Genomic DNA, 23481 nt, shown 5'->3' with positions numbered 1-23481 from the left:
ATATATATATATATATATATATATATATATATATATATATGAGATTGGACGGGGATCAGGACTGTTTAGAGCTGCTAAGACAAGGACAATTACTGTCAAGTGATCGACGTCAGGGGGACCTGACACGACACGCACTGAAGAATGGGTATCAACTTCCATTTTGTAATTCCATATTTCATTTGTAAAAATAGAAATTGAGAGAAGAGCGAGTTCGGATCGAGTGGTGAGGGTGGCAGCGGACAGCAGCATAGGCAGGATCAGACCCCCAGGAAGACCACCTAACCGATGGAAGGATAGCTGGTCTTCCAGCGACCCGAGAATGACAGGACCTAGTCCTAAAAGAAGAAGAAATTTAGATCGAAGATAACACTGCGTTTATATAATGCAGTGCCCTTTGCAGCATTGGGGTGTGGATATAGGTTTAAAAAAGACGTTTACTAAAAAACATACAGATGGGATTTGGGTTTGCGGTTACTTGTGATTAGTATACGACCCTAATTAGTATACGAATTAGGGTCGGGGTTGATGAAAATACTACCCGATAATAATTTGTTAAAAAAATAATAGCAGCACAATTAAGAGGTATTTTTAAATGACAAGAACAAACAAATAAATAAAACGAAAGCAGTATTAATAAACTTTATTTTTATTAATTTATAAACTGACACAAAAACCTATTTACAAAATACTGAATTTTTGTTTTATTTACGATTGAATATTAAAAGTATGTTTGTATATAAAAATATAAGATTAGCATACGTTTTTAGCGTGCTTTTTTGTTAAAACAAAAAACTTTAAAAATCACTTACTAGTAAATACAGTTCTGGTTATTTTTATAAACAGATTTCACTGTAATTTACTATCTAATAACAAAGAAATATGCATTTTACTTCAACAATGTGTAAATTGTATTTTTATTGGTGTTTTGTTATTTTTATTCTGAATTCAAAATTTTAAAAATATTAGATATTTAAAAAAAAGAGTAATTTAAACATTTAAAAAAATTTATGGAGTACAATATAATCTCATCAGTGCACACACCACATTTTGCAGTATCAATTGGGAGAAATATCAGATTTGACATTCTCTACACATTGGTCGTTTTATTTAATAAAATGTCTTCTAAAGTTATTTAAATTCAATAATTTTGTTCCGTTGCCTTGACTAACGAAATTTGCTTATTTCAACAAACTGCATTTACACCCATTTATTACCCATGGAAATTCAACTCTAGACATTTTCTAAACATATTTTTCATAATTTGTGTTCGAGAGGGTTAAGTTCAACAAAAAAAATTAAACTCAATACAAAGAATTGTGATTTGACACTGCTTACAAACGACACATACTGTCTGTTTTATTCTTGTATAAAATTTACAGAATTAAGTGTCATTATAATCTACAGAAAAGAACCCTGCATACTGCCAGTGAACACAAATGGCAATGCGCAGGACATATTGTAAGACAGGACCCCACAAGCTGGATCCCAAGAAACCTACGATGGAGACCTCGGGAGAACAAAAGAGGTGTCGGAAGACCCCAAAAGAGATGGTCCGACGACATAGTCGCTGTGGGGGGTAGAAACTGGGTGCAAGCAGCAACCGACCGGAGGAAATGGAAAGAAGGGGAAGAGGCCTATATCCAGCAGTGGAGGTCAGAGGGCTCATGGAGAAAAAGCGATTTGGTCACTAAACGGGGGTTGGTTTGGAGGGATTTTGCTTATCGGGCGGCACTGAGGGAAGTCTGTAGTACGTATTGCATTAGTCTGCCGTGGCTTCGGGATGCCTCTCCAGCAGCATGCCCACCCCCTGCCCGCCCGCGGCGCAGGCCGCGATGATGCCAAACTGCCCGTCTTCGCGCACCAGTCGGTTGGACGTGTGCATCGCGAGCCTCACCTGGTGACAAAAAAATAAATAATAGTCTCATAGTGGCAAATTTATTTATATCCTGGCTTAGATCTTTAAGGACTGGTCCCAGTGATTATTAAGTCTATCATTCCTGATTCCATTTTTACTGATAATCATATATTTGCTTTTAGATACATCTAGTTTTAACCCTCTATTATTACAGGTTACGTCAACTTTATTCATTAATCTTATTTTTTATTTAAAATCTAAAATTTTATTTATTTACTTAACACATTTTGGCGATGAGATTTGATAATTATATACATATAGTTATGACCTCAACAAAGAGATTTGTATATTATATTCATATAAAAACATTAGGTAATTCCTTCTTTTCTGCCTTTGAAATGAGGCCGGCACAGAATACCCTTGAGTGAGAATACCCTTCCCGTCCTTAAGCATCAATTGACTGAATGGGTAGAAATACCTTTCACGTCCGAAGTGTGTTAACTAACAGCGCAGGCAGAGAAAGTATTATGCCGTAATAGTAGACAGAGAAAATAAAATGCCACACCACTGTCTTTGCAAACATTTGTCGCTTCTTCCACATTCATGCATCTCCTCGTAGATAGTTTTAAACCAGCCAATAGTAATAGGTCATAAGCCCTGTAAATACCCAGATTTCCATATTATCCTCCATCTATGTTGAGATGTCAAAATAACTCCCAAATGGAAAAACCCAGATTTGCGAACAAGGATTTGGACACATCCAAAATGTTGTGAAAGCTTTTGTGCAGTTTAATGCAATGGTTTTTATGTAGAGAACAATTCATAGTCATTTTTTAATTGAGATATTGTTTATTTGACTGTAAATTTGTACAGTCATACAGTCTGGTTTGAGTACAGATTGTTAATTTGACTGCAAATCCGGACAGTCATAGTCATTTTTGAGTAGAGAGATTGTTTATTGGACTGTAAATCCGGACAGTCATAGTTATTTTTAATTGAGAGATGTTTATTCAACGTTAGATCCGTATTTTTCGGTATTTTTGATAATCCGACCTTTTTTCCGTCCATACCCCCCAGTCCCAAAAGTGACGGCTTAGAGGGATTCTGTTGTCTGTATCGACCATGTACATGCTACATAAATACACATTACTGACATTCTGGTCAACCTGGTGAGTGAGTCGGCTATGTGGTTATTTCAATGAGTTACTTACCCCCGTGGCGGCAAAGGGATGACCGATGGAGAGGGAACCTCCCCAGTTGTTCCACTTGCTCATATCAGGGCTGCCAACCTGCACAACAATAATTCATTTAGTTTGACCGACAATTTTAGATAAATTTAATTATTTATTTTATTGGTAATGTGTCAAGTCTAAAGAGAATTTGAAATAAAGCAAATTTACCATATTTACAATTCCAGGGTGAATAAGGTAAAATATACCAATAGAGCCGTCTATGGTTATATTAACCACACTACGACACTAAATGAAAGCAATCATAGAACAAGATTTATATTGTAACAAAATAGTGAAGAACTTTTTTCTTCATTAAAATACCTTTGAAGGCAATCCAAGATATTGTTTCGCAAACCAATCAGAATCCATTGCTTTGAGGTTAGCCAAAATTTGCCCCTAAAAATAAAAAGGAATACACTTAAGTTTTTTTTAACAATATAATACGTGTCACATATCGCTCACTCCTTTCACGAACGTCATAAATCAAAAATTGTCAATTTTCAGTTGTGCATGTTTTCGGAATGCCCAGAAAATATACTATATCCCAGCAAAAGCGGCATATTTTTAACTTAATATTTACACGCTACAGGGCAGAAAGTGTTTTTGCATTTTGAAGAAAAGGTATCGTTTAATTATTTTTTTAAATATACTATATATTTTTCAAATGGAAAAAAAACCTTCAGGTTTTACCTAAAAAGATCTGTTGCACGGTAAAAAGTTCAATAAGTGGCTTGATATTTATTTTTAATACATTGTGTTTTATTTTTAAACTTAAAAATCGTTCTCCTGAAAAATCAAGTATTTTGATTTATGACGTTCTTGAAAGGAGTGAGCGATATGTGGTGCAATGATGACATAATACAAAAATTCCATTTTATTAGTTATTACTACAAAAATATTTTTTATGTGTATTTTGTAACTGCATAAGTGACATTTCGTTATATTTAAATCTCTCCACAAGAGTGTTAGTTTCACAGTTATCCGGCAGCCATTTCATATTACTGGTTATAACCAGTTACATACTACAACTCTAAATGCATTTGCTGAAAAATGTTAATTCTGTAGTAAATTTGTGATATTTGCTTGAATATAACAAGTGTTGCCATAATTTTCCCAAATCTGGGCTCGAATCACAAGCAATATTGATTATCGTGTTGGCAAGCTTGACTACTTTAGCATAGTTATATCAAATAGAATCGAGAAAAACAAGCACCCACTCAAAGTATATTTTAGCGGTTACAACATTCTAAAAACATACATATTTAGCAAAAATTTTAAAACAGGTTTAGCAACTGATTTTTAAACACCGCTTTGTTCCAAATTTACATTGCTTTTAACATAAATTTGGGTCCACCAATAGAAAAGCAAATATATTGAGACAATTTTTGAAATATTGCATTGGTAATAATGGATATTGTTATATTAATTTTGTGTTTTTTCTAATTTCTTTTCTCGTATGAACATAGGAAGGTCAAATTTCAACAGCATCACTGGATACTGTCAATTGATAACTAATTTTAAAATACTTAATTTTTTTAAATAGAAGCAAAATTAATCCCGGCAAAGTAAAATATTCATTGGAGCTGTCAAATTTTGTGACAAAATTAGGTTTTTGGGTTGCCATCAACTTTTCCAACACTTACAGCGAAAGCTTCGTGAATTTCCCAAGTGTCAATGTCTCCCATAGTCAATCCGGATTTTTCCAACACTTTGGGAATGGCGTATGCGGGTCCCAGCAGCAGCTGATCGACGGGATCCTGAAATCAAGCGGCACATTATTCAGATGAATGAGACCAATCACCAGAGACTTTCTGGGCAAGTTCTGGGGAAACTCGGTTATTGGCACTTATATCAAGATTTGGGCAAAACTTAATATTCAACATTTTGAGTATGTCCAAATACTTGTTCACAAAATCTGGATTATCTCCAATTACAGGAGTTATTTTCATATTATTTTTAATATAAGAGTTTCTGCTTAGTAAAAAGCTTCTTTACATCTCACCAATAGATGTCTCTAGTAAAGTTCTAGTGATTCAAGAACACAGTTTCTAAATTGGTTCACATGTCAATAATGGGTAGAATTGGTGAATGTTACACTCGTGTAAAGTGATCACTTAATCCAGCCTATGACGGTTGTCAGCCTCGTAAATGCCCAGACTTCCATATTCTTCTTCATCTTTGATGAGATGTCAAAAAATAATATAACTAACATTTTTGACATCTCAGCATATAGATAAAGAAGAATATGGAAGTCTTACAGGGCACATTTACAGGGCTTGCGACCATCACAGGCTTGGTTGAGTGATCACTTTACACATGTGTAACAATTAAGTAATTACCAATTTATTAAGTTGATTGAAGTTTTACTCAGTAAATAACACTATTTGTTAAAATCCATTGTGACACGTGTTTCGATGCATTCAGCATTATTTTTGATGTTTCAAAATAATGTGGAATGCATCGAAACATGTGTCACAATAGATTTTAAGAAATAGTGGTATTTAATAAGTAAAACTTAAATTAAAAATGGATATATTTATCAAACTCGTAACACAATTCAAATATAATATTAATATGTATAAAGTTAAACTGATTCAACTGACTTTTGACATATTTTGACTTGCAATACAGTTACCTTCCTTTTTGCACATTTTTAAAAATAATTTTGAAATAACGCGATGCAATTTATCTTATTTTTTTAAATCAACATTCATTTGAAAATACGCAACACTAATTTGAAATTTCCTACATCCCTCACATGCCCTTACTACTCAGTACTATGCAGAAGGGGACTACATATTTTTTAAATAAAATTAAGATACAATAAAAGCTTTTTTTTGTTGATACTCTGAATTCATTTTTATACAAGGAAACCTATATACCATATTTTACTGTTATTTCAGTATACTTTTTTTACACGGTTTGCTTGGAACGTATCTAGGGTGTAAATGGGAAGTTTGGAGTGCAAGCGAATGAATAAACAAGGAAATCCTTACATTAGCAAACTGTGCAAAAAATATAAATATAATATTTACCTGTGAAACGTAGACAAAGTCCCGAAGATATGCCTTAGGTTTGAATCCCAACTCCTTGGCCTTCTTCTCCGACATGATGAGGCAAGCGGAGGCTCCATCAGTCTGCAAAAAAATCCCTCATTCATTAACCCTTACTGGTTCTATGTCGAATCTAATTCGACATCGATTTTTTCCTCTTAGGTCCCATGTCGGATGATATTCAATATTTTTTTCATAAGTATTATTTATTTAAATTCCAAGGTTACATTTTTGTCACTCGTATCTATTACAACAGTATGTGGAGCAGAGGACAAAAGATTTTTCCAATTGGAATTTAAATGTACGATTTTTTTTTAATTTTGGGGGACCGGAAAGGGTTAAGCTAAGAAAAAACGCAATATATATAAGGATGACTAGAGACCAATTCATGGTACTGCTTAATTTATATATTAACTAAACATTGATTAATGTCTTGTCTGCCTCCGTAGTGTAATGGTCAGCACGCTGGGCTACCGTACTGGAGGTCCCGGGTTCGATTCCCAGGAAGGGGTCAAAAAAATCAAAGTGATTTTTTGACTCTAATATTTATTCAATATTACCCTGGACTGGTACCTGAAGCGGAGGGCTGATCAACTTTCATTCATGTGTTAACGATCAAGATAACACTGTGTTTATATGATGCAGTGCCCTATACACCATTGGGGTGCGGATAAGGGTTTGAAGAAGAAAAAACATTCATTATAAGAAGATGTGGTGACTCAGGTAGACCCCTAAACAGACAGCGGACCTGCCGAGCCGTCAAGTTGGCAACAGTGAGTTAGCGAGAACAGTGACGTGGCGGAGGCTATAAGAGCCCTTACACACTTGCAATCGCTCTCTTTTACACCTGCCCGCTCGACCAACTGCATCCAGAGCCAACACCTTCGTGCAGCAAGAATTATTAACAACATTTTGAGTGTGTCCAAATACTTGTTCACAAAATCTGGATTATCTCCAATTACAGGAGTTATTTTCATATTATTTTTGACATCTCATCAAAGATGAAGAAGAATATGGAAGATCATCTCACTAATAGATGTCGCTAGTGAAGTTCTAGTGATTCAAGAATAATGTTTCAAAATTGGTTCATATTATATATAGAGAACTTCCAAGAATTCGAGTAGTGTGGTTGTCAATAATGGGTAGAATTGGTGAATGTTACATGTGCGTAAAGTGATCACTTAAACCAGCCTATGACGGTCGTCAGCCCCGTAAATGCCCAGACTTCCATATTCTTCTTCATCTTTGATGAAATATTGAAAATAAGTATTATTAACTTAATTCAGTGATATTAATTTTTTATGTAAATTCTAGATTCCTTAACTTTTCATTGATTGAGTGGAATATATCTGAAGGGATACAGACTCTGTACAAGTCCTTCGGGGAGAAGTTTAAGAGTGGGTTAATGTTCATTGGGTATACTGACCAAGAAGGAGGAGTTGGCGGCCGTGACGGTGCCGTGCGGCTTGATGAAGGCCGGCTTCAGCTTGGCCAGCTGCTCCGGAGAGGAGACTCGAATGCCATTGTCCTTGTCCACGAGCTTCTCTCTGCCATCAACTGTTACGGGACAATCCAATCAAATTATTTTATACATATCGTTGTCATACAGGAGAAGGTGACCAAGTGCATTGTTTTACAAAAACGTGATCATTGACTATTTGATATCTTACTAGCTTAATATTGCCCTGAAAAAATCCCAAAGGATTTTAAACTTGGAAGTATAATATATTGACTTGTTAAAAATGACTAACTGCGTTAGTGTTTATTTTATTGCCAAACAAAAGTGACTTAAATGGCCCTCCTGAACATTTTACGTTTTGGTAGTTAGTCACTTTCTCCTGTACGACTACGATATATTCCAAGCACTAACCTCGCAAGTACCTTTTTTTAAAAATATTTTTAAACTGTCCTCAAATTGAATGCCCTTAAATGCCTAACTTTAGAGATATTTTTGTCACGCTGAAGATGAAATTTAAAAACAGATTTGTTTCTGTAAGGAATGTGGGTATGTTGGTGACACAGTGGGGACAACAACATAACCGTAATCCCACGATTGTAGATCGTGTAAGTATTCCAAGCCTCATTTAAGATTTGTCTCTCCCAGAAAGTGAATGTATGAAAATCCCATAACTATTTAAAACAACTGTCACAAAATATTTGTGTTTTTTAACAATAAAATACAACTTAGTAGACTCAAAAAATCAGTTCACGACATTTTGAGTGTGTCCAAATACATGTTCACAAAACCTGAAAGATGAAGAAGGATATGGAAGTCTGGATAGATGTCTCTAATGAAGTTCTAGTGATTCAAGAAAAATGTTTCAAAATTGGTTCATATATATAGAACTTCCAAGAATTTGAGTAGTGTGGTTGTCAATAATGGGTAGAATTGGTTAATGTTACACGTGTGTAAAGTGATCACTTAAACCAGCCTATGATGGTCGTCAGCCTCGTAAATGCCGTGACTTCCATATCCTTCTTCATCTTTCATGAGATGTCAAAAAATAATACAAAAAACCAGTGTTTGATTTAAAATTTAATACATTAATTTAAAATGGAGTTCTACAAATTAAACGCCAAATCGATAACAATTATGATTCTACCCTTATGGTGGGGACTGACCGGAGTCATTTCGTCAACGTAACACGTTACGATGCGAGCATTCGTATAGTCAGTACAGCCAGCCGAGCTGTTCCGAGTACTCCATCCGATGTTCGGACGCTCGCCGCGAATGTTACGATGAAATGCTCCGGTCAGTCCCCACTTTTATGATTTCAATTTCAATTTCAATTTATTCAACAACAAAAAAATAATATATACATAACAAACAATATTCAAGGCGTATATATTAAAAGTAAGCAAGAAGACTTAAAGGTGTAGAAGAATCCCGCTTTGGAAAACTCCTTCAGACACATGGAACAGATCAATATCCAATGTGATATTGTTCAAAATAGTGGTAGCTCTTCCTACAGGCACAACCATCGACAGGTTGGTCCTGTGTATAGGAATGTGAAACAATCTATGTGGACGCTGTCTTAGGTAACTATCGGGAACATACAGACTAATGTTCCGGATAATTTCAGGATTATCCATCATATGATACTACCCCAAGTATGATAGTACGCACCCTTCATGGGTATGAGGTCGGTGAAGTAGCCCGCGTCTGCCGCCCGCTGCGCGAAGGTGTGGGAGCGCAGGGCGTACTCGTCCTGCTCGGCGCGGGAGGCCCCGAAGGCCGCGGCCAGGCGGTCGGCCGACGCCCCCATGGTCTCGTTGGTGGAGAACTCCGCCACGGCAGGCAGCTGACAAATCACAAACATAACTGCGTAATGCAACTGTTGAATGGGAGCAAATTTCTCACTAGCCAAGAAGCAGGGCAGAATAAACTATTATTATTATTCTACATTAGTCTACAGTTGACCTGATGATGGGATGATTATTCTGAAACCGGTAATCATAAAGTAGTGGTATTATATGAGGTATTACACAAAGCAAACAATGAATGATAAGGAGCGCTATATTACTAGAGGTCAAATCTCGGTATTACGAACTTCACGGGACCAAAAAAATATTTCGCCATAATGAAAATTCGTTACACTGGATGTATAGGAAATGACACATTTTAAATTTATTTTATCGCTATATTATACCCACTCTTATTAGAAAATTTAAATTAGTTATTACTGTTACACTACACCTGATCTTCTGGCCAGTAATCAATACAATATAGGTACCTACCTACTACAGGACACAACAGAAATGAAACTACGATTTTCAAACGTGAGACTTTTGGAAAAAATAAATTTATTAGCAATGAAAGAAAAGTGAATGAAAAAGCAAGTTCAAATAGGTTTTTAATTGCTGATTTCTTTTGGACTTCTCAATGTTTTGAAATGAATTGTAACATCATTTTAAAATATTGAAAAAAAAGTTTGTTATTCTGAGATGGGCTTCGCTACATGGAATTTTGGTTCAGTACATTTTATATGGAAGTTTTCCGGGGACGAATTGCAGATTACTTATACTGGAAATTTTGTTAATTCAGTATTCGCTACAAAGAGATTTGACCTGTATACCACAAAGCAGGGGCGTGCCTTCCATATAGGCAGAAAAGCAGTGCATATCCACTAACTTACCCGCGTGACATATAGAAACGCGACCAGTACCTACCCTACCCTACCAAGTAGCACCTAGCTCACCTCACTGGCTACCCTAATTAATTCTCCGTGCACGGGATGTAGGATTCCGCACGTACCTCGGGCATGAAGAAGTCGGGGCGCAGGGAGGCGAGTAGCTGCAGGCGCTGCAGCGGCGTCTTGGCCTTGTTGGCGCGCAGCAGCAGCGAGCGCATCTTGCGGCTGTGGCGGATGGGCACGTCCGACATGAACTCCACCCCGCCCGCCACTATCACGTCGTACGCACCGCACGCGATCATCCCCACGCCTGCGCCAACAGACATACAGAGAGAAAGGGTTAACAATGGAGTAACAGTTATTATGATGATGTAACATAACAATTTTTTTTTTTTTTTTCCTTTCACTTTCTTATTTGTTTATTATTTTTAATTTCCTTGTATTAAAAATGTTATAAAACATATCGCTCACTCCTTTCAAGAACGTCATAAATCAAAATACTTGATTTTTCAGGAGAACGTTTTTAAAGTTTAAAAATATAATACAATGTATTAAAAATAAATATCAAGCCACTTACTGAACTTTTTACTGTGCAACAGATATTTTTAGGTAAAACCTGAAGTTTTTTTCTCCATTTGAAAAATATTTAGTACATTTAAAAAAATAGTTAAACAATACCTTTTCTTCAAAATGCAAAAACAACACTTTCTGCCCTGTAGCGGATAAATATCATGTTAAAAATATGCCTCTTTTGCTGGGATATAGTACATTTTCTGAGCATTCCGAAAACATGCATAACTGAAAATTGACAATTTTTGATTTATGACATTCTTGAAAGGAGTGAGCGATATATGTCTGATTGTATTGCACCCACCACTTAGTCAAGCTAGAATAAAGAGTCATTATTATTATTATTACATATAACTATAACTTGGCACAGGGTTAACCGGGTTGACATGGTAACTAGGTTGACATGTTTACTGTGTTAGCTTAGCAACTGGGTTGTCATGGCACAGGGTTGACATGGTTACAGAGTTGACATGGCAAATGGGATGACGTAGCACAGGTTTAACCGGGTCGACATGGTAAAACGGTTGACATGGCAACTCCGTGACAACTCAAAATGTTATAAACCACTATAATGTAATAATAATAATAATTAAACCACATTAAACCACTATCCGTTATCACAAATAATCATTATCATACGGTGTTTGATAATGATGTTGAATACTTTGAAACAAGTGACAAAAATATATTTGGAAAGGTGCTGCTATGCACCGAGTAAAAGTTAAATGAAAGATACTTTTATTTATTAATATGTCTGAATTTTTTCTTACTTACTTTTTTCTTCAATAAAACTCGTCAATCCTTTTTAAAAAATACCCCTTAATACTGAAAGAGGAGTATACTCAGTGTGCTTATTTGCATTTTTTTAAACCCTTATCCGCACCTCAATGGTGCATAGGGCACTGCATCATATAAACACAGTGTTATCTTGATCGTTCATACATGAAGGAAAGGTAATCAGCCCTCCGCTTCAGGTACCAGTCCAGGGTAATATTGTATAAATATTAGAGTGAAAAATCACTTTTATTTGCAAATATTTATTTGACCCCCCCGGGAATCGAACCCGGGACCTCCAGAATAGTGGCCAAGCGTGCAGTGCGAGTTTACGCTATTGCTGAAAAGTATACGGGATCGGGTTACCGGTGGTGATGGCCTGGTTGGAGCTGATGCAGGCCATAGTGACGGTGTGCGCGGGAGTCTTGTCGCTGAAGCCCGCGGTGATGGCAGCCTCACGCGCCACGTTGGTGGTCTTCACCTCCTGGATCACCGTGCCGTACACGATGTACTCCACCAGCTCCTTGTTCAGGCCGGTCTTCTGCAGCAGCCCACTGCAATTGTAATGTAGGAAGGTGGTGAATATAGCTCCATCCAATCAAATGCCTCATTTATTTGTCGCTCACTCCTTTCAACAACGTCATATATCAAAAAACTTGATTTTTCAGGAGATTTTTTTTAAAGTTTAAGAATATAATAAAATGTAAGATTGAATTATATGCCGATGGTTATGCCTGTAGGAAAAGCTACCGCCATGAAACTGAACAATATCACGCCGGATATTGATTTGTTCCATATCGCTCACTCCTTTCAAGAACGTCATAAATCAAAAAACTTGATTTTTCAGGAGAACGTTTTTTAAGTTTGAAAATATAATATAATGTATTAAAAATAAATATCAAGCCAGTTATTGAACTTTTTACTGTGCAACAGATCTTTTTAGGTAAAACCTGAAAGTTTTTTCTCCATTTGAAAAATATTTAGTACATTTAAAAAAAAATTAAACAATACCTTTTCTTCAAAATGCAAAAACAACACTTTCTGCCCTGTAGCGGGTAAATATTAAGTTAAAAATATGCCGCTTTTGCTGGGATATAGTACATTTTCTGGACATTCCGAAAACATGTACAATTGAAAATTGTCCATTTTTGATATTTGACGTTGTTGAAAGGAGTGAGCGATGTGTAAAGTTTGGACACACAATTGAAAAACTAGAAATAGGGATAGAATGAGATAACACTCTCCTTATCGTTCATCGTTCCCTTTGTGTAATACCACTTTTAAAAAAACACTATTTCACCAGTTTCGGAATTATCATTCCATCATCAGGTGAAATGTAGACTATACAAAATATCCTCAACTTTTAATTACTTTTATAACTTAAAACAGTGTTCTTTAAGCAAGTGAGCAGGACTTATGTTGCTAAGCAATCTGATGAGTCTAACAAGCGAGGTATTCACGCATCATCATACATACCCTCAACCCTTATCCGCACCCGATAGTGCATAGGTTTCTGCATCATATAAACACAGTGCTATCTTGATCGTTATCAAATGAATAAAAGGTGATCAGCCCTGCGTTTCAGGTACCAGTCCGGAGTAATATTGAGTAAATATTAGAGTGAAAAATCACTTATTTAACTTTTTTAGGTATCAAACCTAGGACCTCCAGTACAGTACCTGAGCATGCTTACCATTACACTACGGAGGCGGAAAAATAATTAACTTACAGCTAACCCGCAAATTATATCAAGGCCAAGCTATATGCGTCATTCAACATCTTTGTGCATATCAAAATGTACTTTACAGCGCTACAATCTTACGCTGGCTACATTTTTTACTGTAGTATTTTTATCTACCGCAACACAAATAGGGTACACTCACAGCAGAGCGTGTCTGGCGAGATCGTGCGGCATCAGCTTGCTGTAGTCGGTGAAGGAGAGCAGAAAGGGGGTGCGCACTCCGTCCACGAGCACCACATTCTTCCCGGTCTTGTCCTGGACCGACTTCCTCTGCTTGGCCTGAAGGGCAGACCCCACCGACAGGCTGCGAGATGTGGCTACAAGAAAAATAATAATAGTTTTGATAATTTGTATGGCGCCATTTTTGTAAAATACTATCTCAAAAACTGTTAACATTCGGCCATACCGAAGGCCCCTGCGTAAAGTTTTCTATCTGCAAATCTGTTACTTTACAGGAGAGAGCTTAGAAGATTTTTTCAGCATATTTTTTTTATAAATTAACGGTTTTATCTGAAATTTTAAACTAGTATTATACATTCAAAAACACGATAAAATAATGTATTCAATCGTTTTAAAACTTTATGCTTTGTCAAAATTAAGTAGTTAGCGTTATAGGAGTTCAGTTCATTTTGAAAATTCGATGTAGATGGCGTCTTATACGCCTGAAAACTAGGCATAATTTATTTTTAAAAAATTTTTGCTTGTTTATATTTATAGGTAACGGTCAGTTGATAACATTCACTAAATATCTCAAAATTGACAAAAATGTAGTTAGAGCACTTTACGTAGGGCACGTCGATAAATTGTCATACTTAAATTTCTTGCATTTGCATGCCCCTACCTCGTCCTGTCGAGTTACCAATAACCCTGTATAACTTACACAAGCAAGAATGCGTACGGGTAAGGGACCCCAGGTGAACCAACCATTACTTCTATTCTTTGTTGCCATAAAATAAAAAATATAGCTCAGAAAAAATCTGGATTTTCCATTTAGTGTTTTTTGAACCTTGATAAATTCACACTGAAGAACCCAAAATCTTGTGTCGAATTTACAATATAATCAGTGCTATGAATTATAGTTGTTATTTATTGTAGTATAAAATATATAAATATGAAAAAGACAATGCGACCTTTTTAAAGGAAATAACCTGCATTTTCTAATTCCCGATCAATGCAGGTCTGGAAATAACTTTATTTCCTTCAATCAATTTTCGTCAAAACAATAATGGACTTGGATCCCTCGATTGATTAGAATGGTAAATTTAATTATGTAAAAAAATCTATCAAGCCACGTAATGCAAATTTTGACAAATTTACGTACCATAGTTTATAGATGCTGGATTCACACCTAGCGGAACCCGGAGGAGACTTTTAGCAATAAACGACGCCATTGTAGAAAAAAACTCGAGCAACTGCAAAAATTACCGCCGCTATAAAAACGACGAATACCAAATCAAAATCGGACTTTGACCAGCGCTTAAACTTGCTAATCTGTCAAAATAGAACACCTATTCACTTAAATGATATCGTTCAAGTTTGTTTTTTTTCAATAATGTTGATGGGTTCCTACCTGACTTTTTTTTTTTAACTCAAAGAATTCCCCAAAAATTACTGAAAATGAATTATTTACGACTCGCTTAACTAATTCATGAATTTAAATAAAAACATTGAGGTATTATTAAAAGTTTGAAAAATTTAAACCAATGAAATGTGGAGGTTAAATTTATGATATTTTTCTCACTTTAATAATAATGTTGTACCTTATGCATCATTGGGCGAGTCGAAAAGGTTAATTACGATATATTTTGCTATTTTGTATATTTTTTTTTAGAATACACATTCTAATAAATATTTTTTTAAAAACAAGTCGGTAGAAAAATTAAGATCCTAAACGAAACGTCTTAGAAACATAGCTAAGGAGACAAAGGCCAACAAAATTTACAATAAAATTATATTTTTATGTTCAATATGCAAAATGTTTAAAAAATTCTGAAACGTCCATTTTGGTAAAAATAATTATCAAACAAAGCAAATAATAAAATTAAAAAATAACGAATGATGAATCCAATTATAGTTTATGTGAACATTATATTAACAAAAGTAAACGACTTGTGCAAAAAACAAATTAAAAAACTAATAGCGTTGAAAAATTTAACTGAATTGGTTCCGATCATCGTTTAGTGCTGCCATAACTGAAAAATCTCATTGAAAAATAAATTGTAAGTAAGAACTTATCGTGATAAGAGCTTACTTCCATGCCTAATAATAAATTCTAATTTTGATCTTCCACACCTATCATCCAATGGCGCATTGGGTACTGCATCGTATCAATAAAGTTTCACTTAATAATTTATCTTATGAAGATGCCTTTCAGGACAATATCAAACAGAAAAAAAAACTACAATATTTATTTTGATACGCCCCAGAAATCAAACTTCTCATATTGCAAAGGTGGATTGATAAATAGTTAATATATTGTTATTTTTATAATCGAAAAAGTCATTTGTTCTTTAGTTTGTCGATTAATATCACATTAACATTGTCCGCTTACAAATCAATTTCATTTTAGTTTAAAGTGAGTTTGTAATCTAGTGGTAGCGACACGGACTTATATAGTTCAACTCCACCCTCCAACACAACTTGACACCTATTTAGTTAAAAATAGAGCAAAAAACTGAATCTGTCCATGTATCACTATTCCCTATTCAAATTCATTCAAATAATGTACCTATATTGGATCCTATATATTGGATTGGTCATAATTTATATACGTGTAAAGTTGGAGACTGACTGAGCATTTCGTCGTAACATCGCTCGCGGCGAGCATCACAGAGCATCCAAAACGATGGATGGAGCGCTCGGCTCGGTGTACTGACTGCCTGAATGCTCGCATCGTAATGTGTTACGTTACGACGAAATGCTCCGGTCAGTCTACACCTTAATAAAAACACAAGTATGTATTAAGGTATTGTTTCTCTTTATTTTATTTTACTCTTTTTATTAAATTAATATTTAATAACATAACTAAATAAAATATGTATACATGTGAACAAATTTAATCTTAACTAAACCATATCCGCTCCCTAGGTGGAGCATATGAAGTCCACAAACTGTCTCCAGGCTTTTCTGTAGGCTGCCAGCTCCCTTGCATCCCCCCCAAGTCAGACCCGCGTCCCGAAGTTCTGACGAGAACTGCCGACGAATTGTCAGCAGTGGTCGTCCTGGGCGGCGCGAACCTGATGCCTTGTAAAAGAGGCAAGCTTGATGGCGGCTCTCAGGAGGCAAGCGGAGTACATGGCCAAGCCAACTGAATCGCCTTTTATTGAAGACAGTTGTGACCAAGATTTGCTGCGTCCCACGCCTTATATCTTCATTCCTCACATAAATAAAATATGTATACAGGTGAACAAATTTAATCATAGTAACTTTGAACTCCTGGATATCATTGAACAAAGGCGAAATACTTTATTTGGCAATTTTGATTTCCCTGACAACTAGCGCAGTGACAATAAAATAGGTACTATTTTTTGTAACTTTATAAACGCTATACGCTTCACACAAAAAAGGTACCTAAAATTAACAGGGTATTGATTTTTTTATGAGATGCAACTCTGAACTGTTGTTTTTTAGGTGGTGTTGAATATTACCCTGATAATGAAAAGCGCTCATTATTTTACACTTTCTTATTTAATTATGCATATTCAATGTTAAATCCGTAAACTTCACAATCAAGCCCTAACATTATACATACATGTATATTTATTTTGATTATAACTGTCATGACAAAAACAAATGTACAAAATCTATTAAATTTGCAGGATTAAGTGTAAAAAGGATGTACATCTCGGAGAAATGTCCCCGAGATGTTTCAAACAGTTCAGGGCAGAGAGGCCGAATCCATGGTGATCACCAATGTCCATAAAGAAGAAGAAATTAAATCATAAAAGCCCTTAGCATTCCTCAATTTCTAATTAATCATTTTCCACCTAGAACTAATTGCTTAATTGATTTACAAAATATTTTTAAAAATAGGAGGTCTTATACTACAGTACAGTATTGTAGTTTTGTATGGGTAAATTGTAGAGTTTAAAATAATTGAAGAAATTGAGAATTATAATGTCGAGCTTAACTCAACGTCTGAGTCTTCTTCTCGGTCTTAGTCTTCATTACTGAGGGTTGTGACCCTTGTCAAAGCAATGGCTCTTCTTCAGTTATCCCATGGCTGCGCTGCACATAGCGCTCTAACCACCAAGGTGCTTGCTGCTGCCTTAACTCCATCGGTCTATCATATGGGGGATCTTCCTCTCCCTCTCTTCCCCTCCAGGCACAACCAGTCGTTCCAGGTTATCCTAGCTATGCCACACCCAACGTGTCCAAAGAACTGAAGAATCCGTAGCGTACAGATATTGGCCAGAGTCAAGCCATCCAACAATAACATCAGAGTAAGCGTAATAAATACGGTATCAAGGCACACTCCACATAGGAGAGTGTTAAGTATTGAATATGTAATTCTTAATTATCACATATATTTGTGTGTTGCAGCATGTGAATTTTCAAATAGCGAGTTTGGCTGGACGAAAAACCGCATAATTCGCAAGAATAAGGTTTACTGTCTGCGTGAACGGCCATGTGCTTATTCAAGTAAGACTGGCGTTTGCAAGTATAGGAACACAAATCGCAGCTGATGGGTCTCCCTTCCACGTGAATGACTTGATGCCGCCTCAGCTCGCTTTTATTGGCGCACGTAAAGGGGCACAGTTCACACGTAAAGGGAGCCCTTCCCCTGTGTATCAACTTATGCTTTCGCACGTCGGTTAACTTCCTGCTTGTGAATTCGCAAGTGTCGCACTTGTAGGACCTCTCGTTCAAATGGGAAAGCTGATGAGACTTCAGCGATATCGCCTGCGAGCAAGTATAATCGCAATAGTCACACATGAAGGGTCTTTCGCCGGTGTGTGTTAGCATATGGCGTTTTAAATTATTCTTGTGTCCGCAGCTGAATGAGCAAAATTCGCAGCTGAACGGTTTGTCGTCTGAATGGATTTTCGTGTGCCTCAGGAGCTCAGCGGGAGTTGCGCAAGAGAAAGAGCACGTCGAGCACACGAGCGGTTCTTTTCCCGCATGCCCGAGCTTGTGGAGTTTGAGTTCTTTCGCTACTTTGGTACTGAAAGTGCAATCTTCGCAGGTGTATATTCTCAAAGTGTGGGTCAGTTTATGCCTTTTAAGCGTACCGCTTCTGTAGCAGGTGTAACTGCAATGCTCGCACCCAAATTGCTTTACGTCGGAATGAATTACTTTGTGTCTTTTAAGATTCCTCAGTTCGGAACATCGGTAATTGCATAGATCACAACCGAATACTTTTTCTCCCATGTGCATAGCTATGTGCGTATTCAAATGCCATTCATTTTCGCAGGCATGATTGCACATGGAACAGATGTAACGTTTATTACCATCTTCTTCGTTACAAATCTCTTTTTTTATAATAATGGTTTTGTCGAATTCTTCATCTTTATTGTCTTTCGATTCGTTAAAATTGTTTTTATTCATTTTTATCACGTCACTATCCTTGACTTGATGTTCATTATTTAGTTCATTTATTGGTATACTTTTTCTCGCTTTTGTGACTTTGCTTTTTCGTTTTTTATATTCTTTGATCTGAAATTAAACACAAGAATAATTATATTGCAAAGAAAAAAATACCAAATGTCTTAAATTATTAGTCAAATTCAAGTACTCAATTAAAATCATATATTTTTTATCAAGGGCGTCCATTCCATATAGACAAAAAAAAACAGTGCCTACCCTACCTTACACTAAGTAGGTTACCTTACCCAACTCTACTGCCTACTCTTATCAAAAACTTGGTGCACATATAAATATAAATTACTATGTAAGTACTACATAATATGTCGCTAAGTACTATAATCGTAAATCGGTAATATTTATTATTAAAAGCTGTGTTTTATTATTTTAAAAGATCATTGGATGTGATACCGTCATCAGTGGATGCTTGACTACAAAACAGGAATTACAGGTTCCACTCCTGCTAATGGTAAAATTAAATTTAAGAAAAAAAATATATTTTAGCTCAGTATTGTATTTTCAATACCTTCCTTCCCTATTGAGAATTTGTACTTGGATTGCTTGGCCTTTTCATGAACACAATCTGTTAAGGTTCAGCATAAAGAATATAAAAACTAACATCAACACTATAATACATCAATCCACATTCTCTATAATTGTGACGCACTCGCTCGCAAACGAAGTCACATCCTCGGAGGACCACTACTGTACTCCAAGAAGGTGAAGCTCCTACCACCAAGACAGGTTGTGAGTAAAATTACTCACGTACGTCTTGGGAGTTAGCTGTGATACAGAAGGAGGTCACAATAGACCGAATATGGTCGCAGTGACATAAGGGATGGAAGATCCCTTGACCTCGAACACTATTGTTGTTTTTTTCAGATTTAAAAGAACAGTGAAGAAAAACACTATGGTGACTAGATTTGTAACTAACTAACCAACCATCACGCCGCTTCACCGCAGGGGTAGGCAGAGAGAATCGAATGCCACACCACTCTGTCTTTGCAAACATTCTTCGCCTCTTCTACATTCATGCATCTCCTCATACATACTCGACGATTATTACAACTCCTGACCCGGCCGCTTTCAAGTATTTGATATACCTGACTGCGCCAAGTTTTCCTCGGTCTTCCTCTGCTTCTTTTCCCAACAACATTCACCTCATAAATTTGTTTAACCGTTCTTTCCTCACTCATACGTTCCACATGTCCAAACCATCTCATCACACTTTTCTTAATTTTATCGATAATGCTTGTCTCAGAAATCATGTAAAAATAATAAAATTAAAAAAAACTCACTAACTTTAGGTTTTATTCTAAAAAAAACGATTGTGTATTCCAGGAGTCACAAAACATATACAGTCACAAAAAACACTCGAAGCCAGAAATTTACATCGTCGTTCATTTACGTGTATATTCCTCTACGGAAATTTTACATCAACGTTTATTTCCGTCCATACACTTTGACAGGTTAATGTAGGACATGTTGACATTGCCTTTCCTTTATGAACACTCCAAGGTCTGTATGCACAATAATTTAGTGCCCTATATCATTAATAAATCACTACACGCAGTAGCATGAACAGAGTTTTTAAACAGGGTAGTAAGATAAAGAGACTGACCGGAGCATTTCGTCGTAACGTAACACGTTACGATGCGAGCAGTCGTATAGTCAGCACAGCGAGCCGAGCTCTCCATCCATAGTTTCGGATGCTCGGTGATGCTCTCCGCGAACGATGTTACGACGTTATGTTACGACGAAATGCTCCGGTCAGTCTCCACCTTAAGGTAAGCAATGCTTAATAAGGCATAGTAGGCACTGTTCGTGTTTCTATATGAAATGTTAGTAATCCAAGGTAGGCACTGCTTTTCTGCCTATATAGAACGCACGCCTCCGACTGCATGCATATTGTAAATTAATAATATAGAAGAAGCAAAAATAAAAACATACACGTATATGCATTCTAATGAAATAAATAAGAATACCTCGGATGTGTTTGTAGAATTTGAGGAAAATTTCTGCTCTTCATTTGTTTGCACGACTTGTGGGAGTCCTTCATCTGTCACACTGAAAAGAGAAATTCACAGCATTATAAATATGTAATTTGATAATAATAGTTTAAAAAGAAAACAAGCCACACCATCTTGTTAGTTCACCATCAAACGGAGTTAATTCTGCCTAGAGAAATTTATTTTGTTGTAGTTTCTACTTTGTTTAGATAATTTTACAAAGCATAGACAGAATATTTATACACAGTATACATTTATACTCCTTGCTCTACTGGCAGCGCTGATCATTGCTAATAGTTTTACTCAACTGTTAAATACAATGTTTTACTGAACGAACCATCTTGGCTGTTCCTGATCTCTTGATACATTTAAAGTTGTACCAATATTTTTTACCACAACGTAATAAGATAACTGTTTAATGCTACTGCTGGCATTCAACATTTTATTTTCAATCTGTATACCGTAGATATATATATATATACATATACTTGAACTTTGGTGTGTTACTTGAGCCCAGTACAAAAAAAAATTTAATCTGTAGTATTTGGTCTACAATAATGAACATCTTTAAATGTAAACATCGGAAATGATCGCCTAGAGCAAAAAAATCTGACGAAATATTTGGGTTTAGTAGTAGACTCTCAGCTCTCATGGTCGGAACACATTAATCATGTTAAAAGAAAAATTGTACCGATAACAGGAGTATTATATCGATTGCAGGGTACTCTCTCTTTATCGATGCTCCGATCAATATATCTTGCCACGATACATTCCCACCTGTCATACCTTTGCTGTATCTGGGGTTTCACAAATAAGAAGAGAATTTCCCAAATACAAGTTATACTAAATAGAGTTATAACAAATATATTTCGTCTACCGTACACCACTCATGTAAAATACATTTATTTGAGCACTAACATAATACCTTTTGACATTCTACCAACTTTTGAGATTACAAGTACAATGCTTCAAATAATGTTTAAAACGACTCACAGCAACACCATACCGATTTTTAACAAAGAAATTCATAATCATAATACACGATGACATAACAAAATACATGTGGAGCCGATAAACAATACTAAATTTGGAGTGAGGTCCTTAAATTATGTTGCCAATACCCAAATTAACCAGCTGCCTGACATATATAAAATAAAACCCATTCGGGGATCCAAAATAAATGATCCGAGAAGGTACTTTATGGAAAGATGTAGTGATTAGTCATATTTTCTTATTTTGTTTTTACCTTATGTTTTTTATATTTTCTCATTTGTTGTATTTTCTTATTTTTTATATTTTCTCATTTGTTTATTTTAAATATGCTTCTTACCTTGTACTTTCTCATTTATTTCTTTATAATATGCTTATTGTGCCTATTTATTATACCTGTTTATTGTTTTTATATTTTGACATGTATTAGTATTAGTTTTGTTTTTTTTTAAATCTTTTTTGTTACTTTATTATTTGTGTTCCAGTCTTGTTAACCTTAATTCCATGTCCCAAAATGAAAAATAGAAATTACTCATCGGGAATATTGTATGAATATATGATTTATGTATGTTATATGTTTTGAAATAAATTTTAAAAAATTAAAAATAACCAAAACTAATACATGGCAAAATATAAAAACAATAAACAAATATATGACTCAAATTAAAGAAATTTCTCATAAATCATATATAGGGAGGCAAGAAATTTCGTTATATTTAGATATTTGTTTTATATTCGATATAATTGTGTTTTTGACATACATTTAAAAAGTAGCTGACGAGGTGTTGTTTTATAATTACCGATACATTTTATATTTTTCTCTTATTATTTGCATTTATTTACGACATGACTGTTACTATCTCCCACACCAAAACGGAAAAAGAACTGTAACTGGTTATATTTATATTCTAAACATAATATTTTGAAGAAATATTTCAACCAAAGGGTTTCTTATTTCACTCACCACTCCATGTTTTGTTCCATGTTCCGTTTTTTAAATATTTTAGAATGGGTGACTTTCTGTGAAGAACTTGGCAAACCTATACGACTTACGGATAGCGATACTACCAGGTATATTCATTTTTTATGCGCTCACAAGCTGGATAAGGAAGATTTTGATAGATAATAATGTCATGGATTTTATTTTAAAAAGATTGAACACAAACCATAGACAAAAACTGTGATGCCAGGTGTCTTCCGAATATATAATACGTAGGTACTCCTTCCTATTCTGACCCTCATCCACACTCCACACCTAATGGTGCATGAGGCTCTGTATCGATGTATCGAAATAATAAAGATAGTGTCAACTTCATTACTTATTACTATATAAATTAGTTAGTCTGTGCTTATTACATACATACAGTTATTAGATCAGTTTTCCGCTTGATGATGATAGTAAATAAATATTACTATGAAAAATTTCATATGTATTTAACACTATATGTATGTGTAAATAAAAAATACAAAGGTATGAATAACGTCTATTTAAAAAAATAGTCACTGTTATATACTCATAAAGAGATTTTTTTAAAAATAAA

General features: G+C 35.4%; 2 protein-coding genes across 2 annotated transcripts; both read right to left on the bottom strand.

The window, feature by feature from the left end:
* Nucleotides 1-627: 627 nt before the first annotated feature.
* Nucleotides 628-14813, bottom strand: Mtpbeta (mitochondrial trifunctional protein beta subunit). The gene is made up of 11 exons (XM_088263883.1): nucleotides 14680-14813; nucleotides 13501-13675; nucleotides 11984-12171; nucleotides 10396-10583; nucleotides 9268-9442; nucleotides 7567-7697; nucleotides 6123-6224; nucleotides 4731-4844; nucleotides 3409-3483; nucleotides 3067-3144; nucleotides 628-1894 (listed from the first exon to the last, which is right to left on the bottom strand). Exons 1-11 carry the CDS (start codon nucleotides 14747-14749, stop codon nucleotides 1760-1762), a joined length of 1431 nt encoding a protein of 476 aa, XP_088120009.1. The 5' UTR covers nucleotides 14750-14813; the 3' UTR covers nucleotides 628-1759.
* Nucleotides 14814-17026: 2213 nt separating this feature from the next.
* On the bottom strand, nucleotides 17027-23073 carry LOC148307150 (uncharacterized). Its single transcript, XM_088263884.1, has 3 exons — nucleotides 22905-23073; nucleotides 20927-21008; nucleotides 17027-19013 (listed from the first exon to the last, which is right to left on the bottom strand). The coding sequence occupies exons 1-3, from the start codon at nucleotides 22922-22924 to the stop codon at nucleotides 17871-17873; spliced, it is 1245 nt and encodes a 414-aa protein (XP_088120010.1). The 5' UTR covers nucleotides 22925-23073; the 3' UTR covers nucleotides 17027-17870.
* Between the last annotated feature and the right edge of the window lie 408 nt (nucleotides 23074-23481).

This window comes from Brachycentrus maculatus, unplaced genomic scaffold, assembly GCF_059751285.1.
Source record: "Brachycentrus maculatus isolate JH-2025_06_01 unplaced genomic scaffold, ASM5975128v1 h1tg000206l, whole genome shotgun sequence".
NCBI lineage: Eukaryota > Metazoa > Arthropoda > Insecta > Trichoptera > Brachycentridae > Brachycentrus > Brachycentrus maculatus.
The sequence above is the reverse complement of the archived record's forward strand: the minus strand, read 5'-3'. Positions and strand labels throughout refer to the sequence as shown.

Excerpts from the sequence above, each read along its gene's own strand:
- Mtpbeta (XM_088263883.1), bottom strand. The coding sequence starts at position 14,749 with ATGGCGTCGTTTATTGCTAAAAGTCTCCTCCGGGTTCCGCTAGGTGTG. Across the intron at positions 13,676-14,679 it reads TCCAGCATCTATAAACTATG|CCACATCTCGCAGCCTGTCG; the intron begins GTACGTAAATTT and ends TTTTTCTTGTAG. Across the intron at positions 1,895-3,066 it reads ATCCCTTTGCCGCCACGGGG|GTGAGGCTCGCGATGCACAC; the intron begins GTAAGTAACTCA and ends TTTTGTCACCAG.
- LOC148307150 (XM_088263884.1), bottom strand. The coding sequence starts at position 22,924 with ATGGAACAAAACATGGAGTG. Across the intron at positions 21,009-22,904 it reads ATGGAACAAAACATGGAGTG|TGTGACAGATGAAGGACTCC; the intron begins GTGAGTGAAATA and ends TTCTCTTTTCAG. Across the intron at positions 19,014-20,926 it reads ATTCTACAAACACATCCGAG|ATCAAAGAATATAAAAAACG; the intron begins GTATTCTTATTT and ends GTTTAATTTCAG.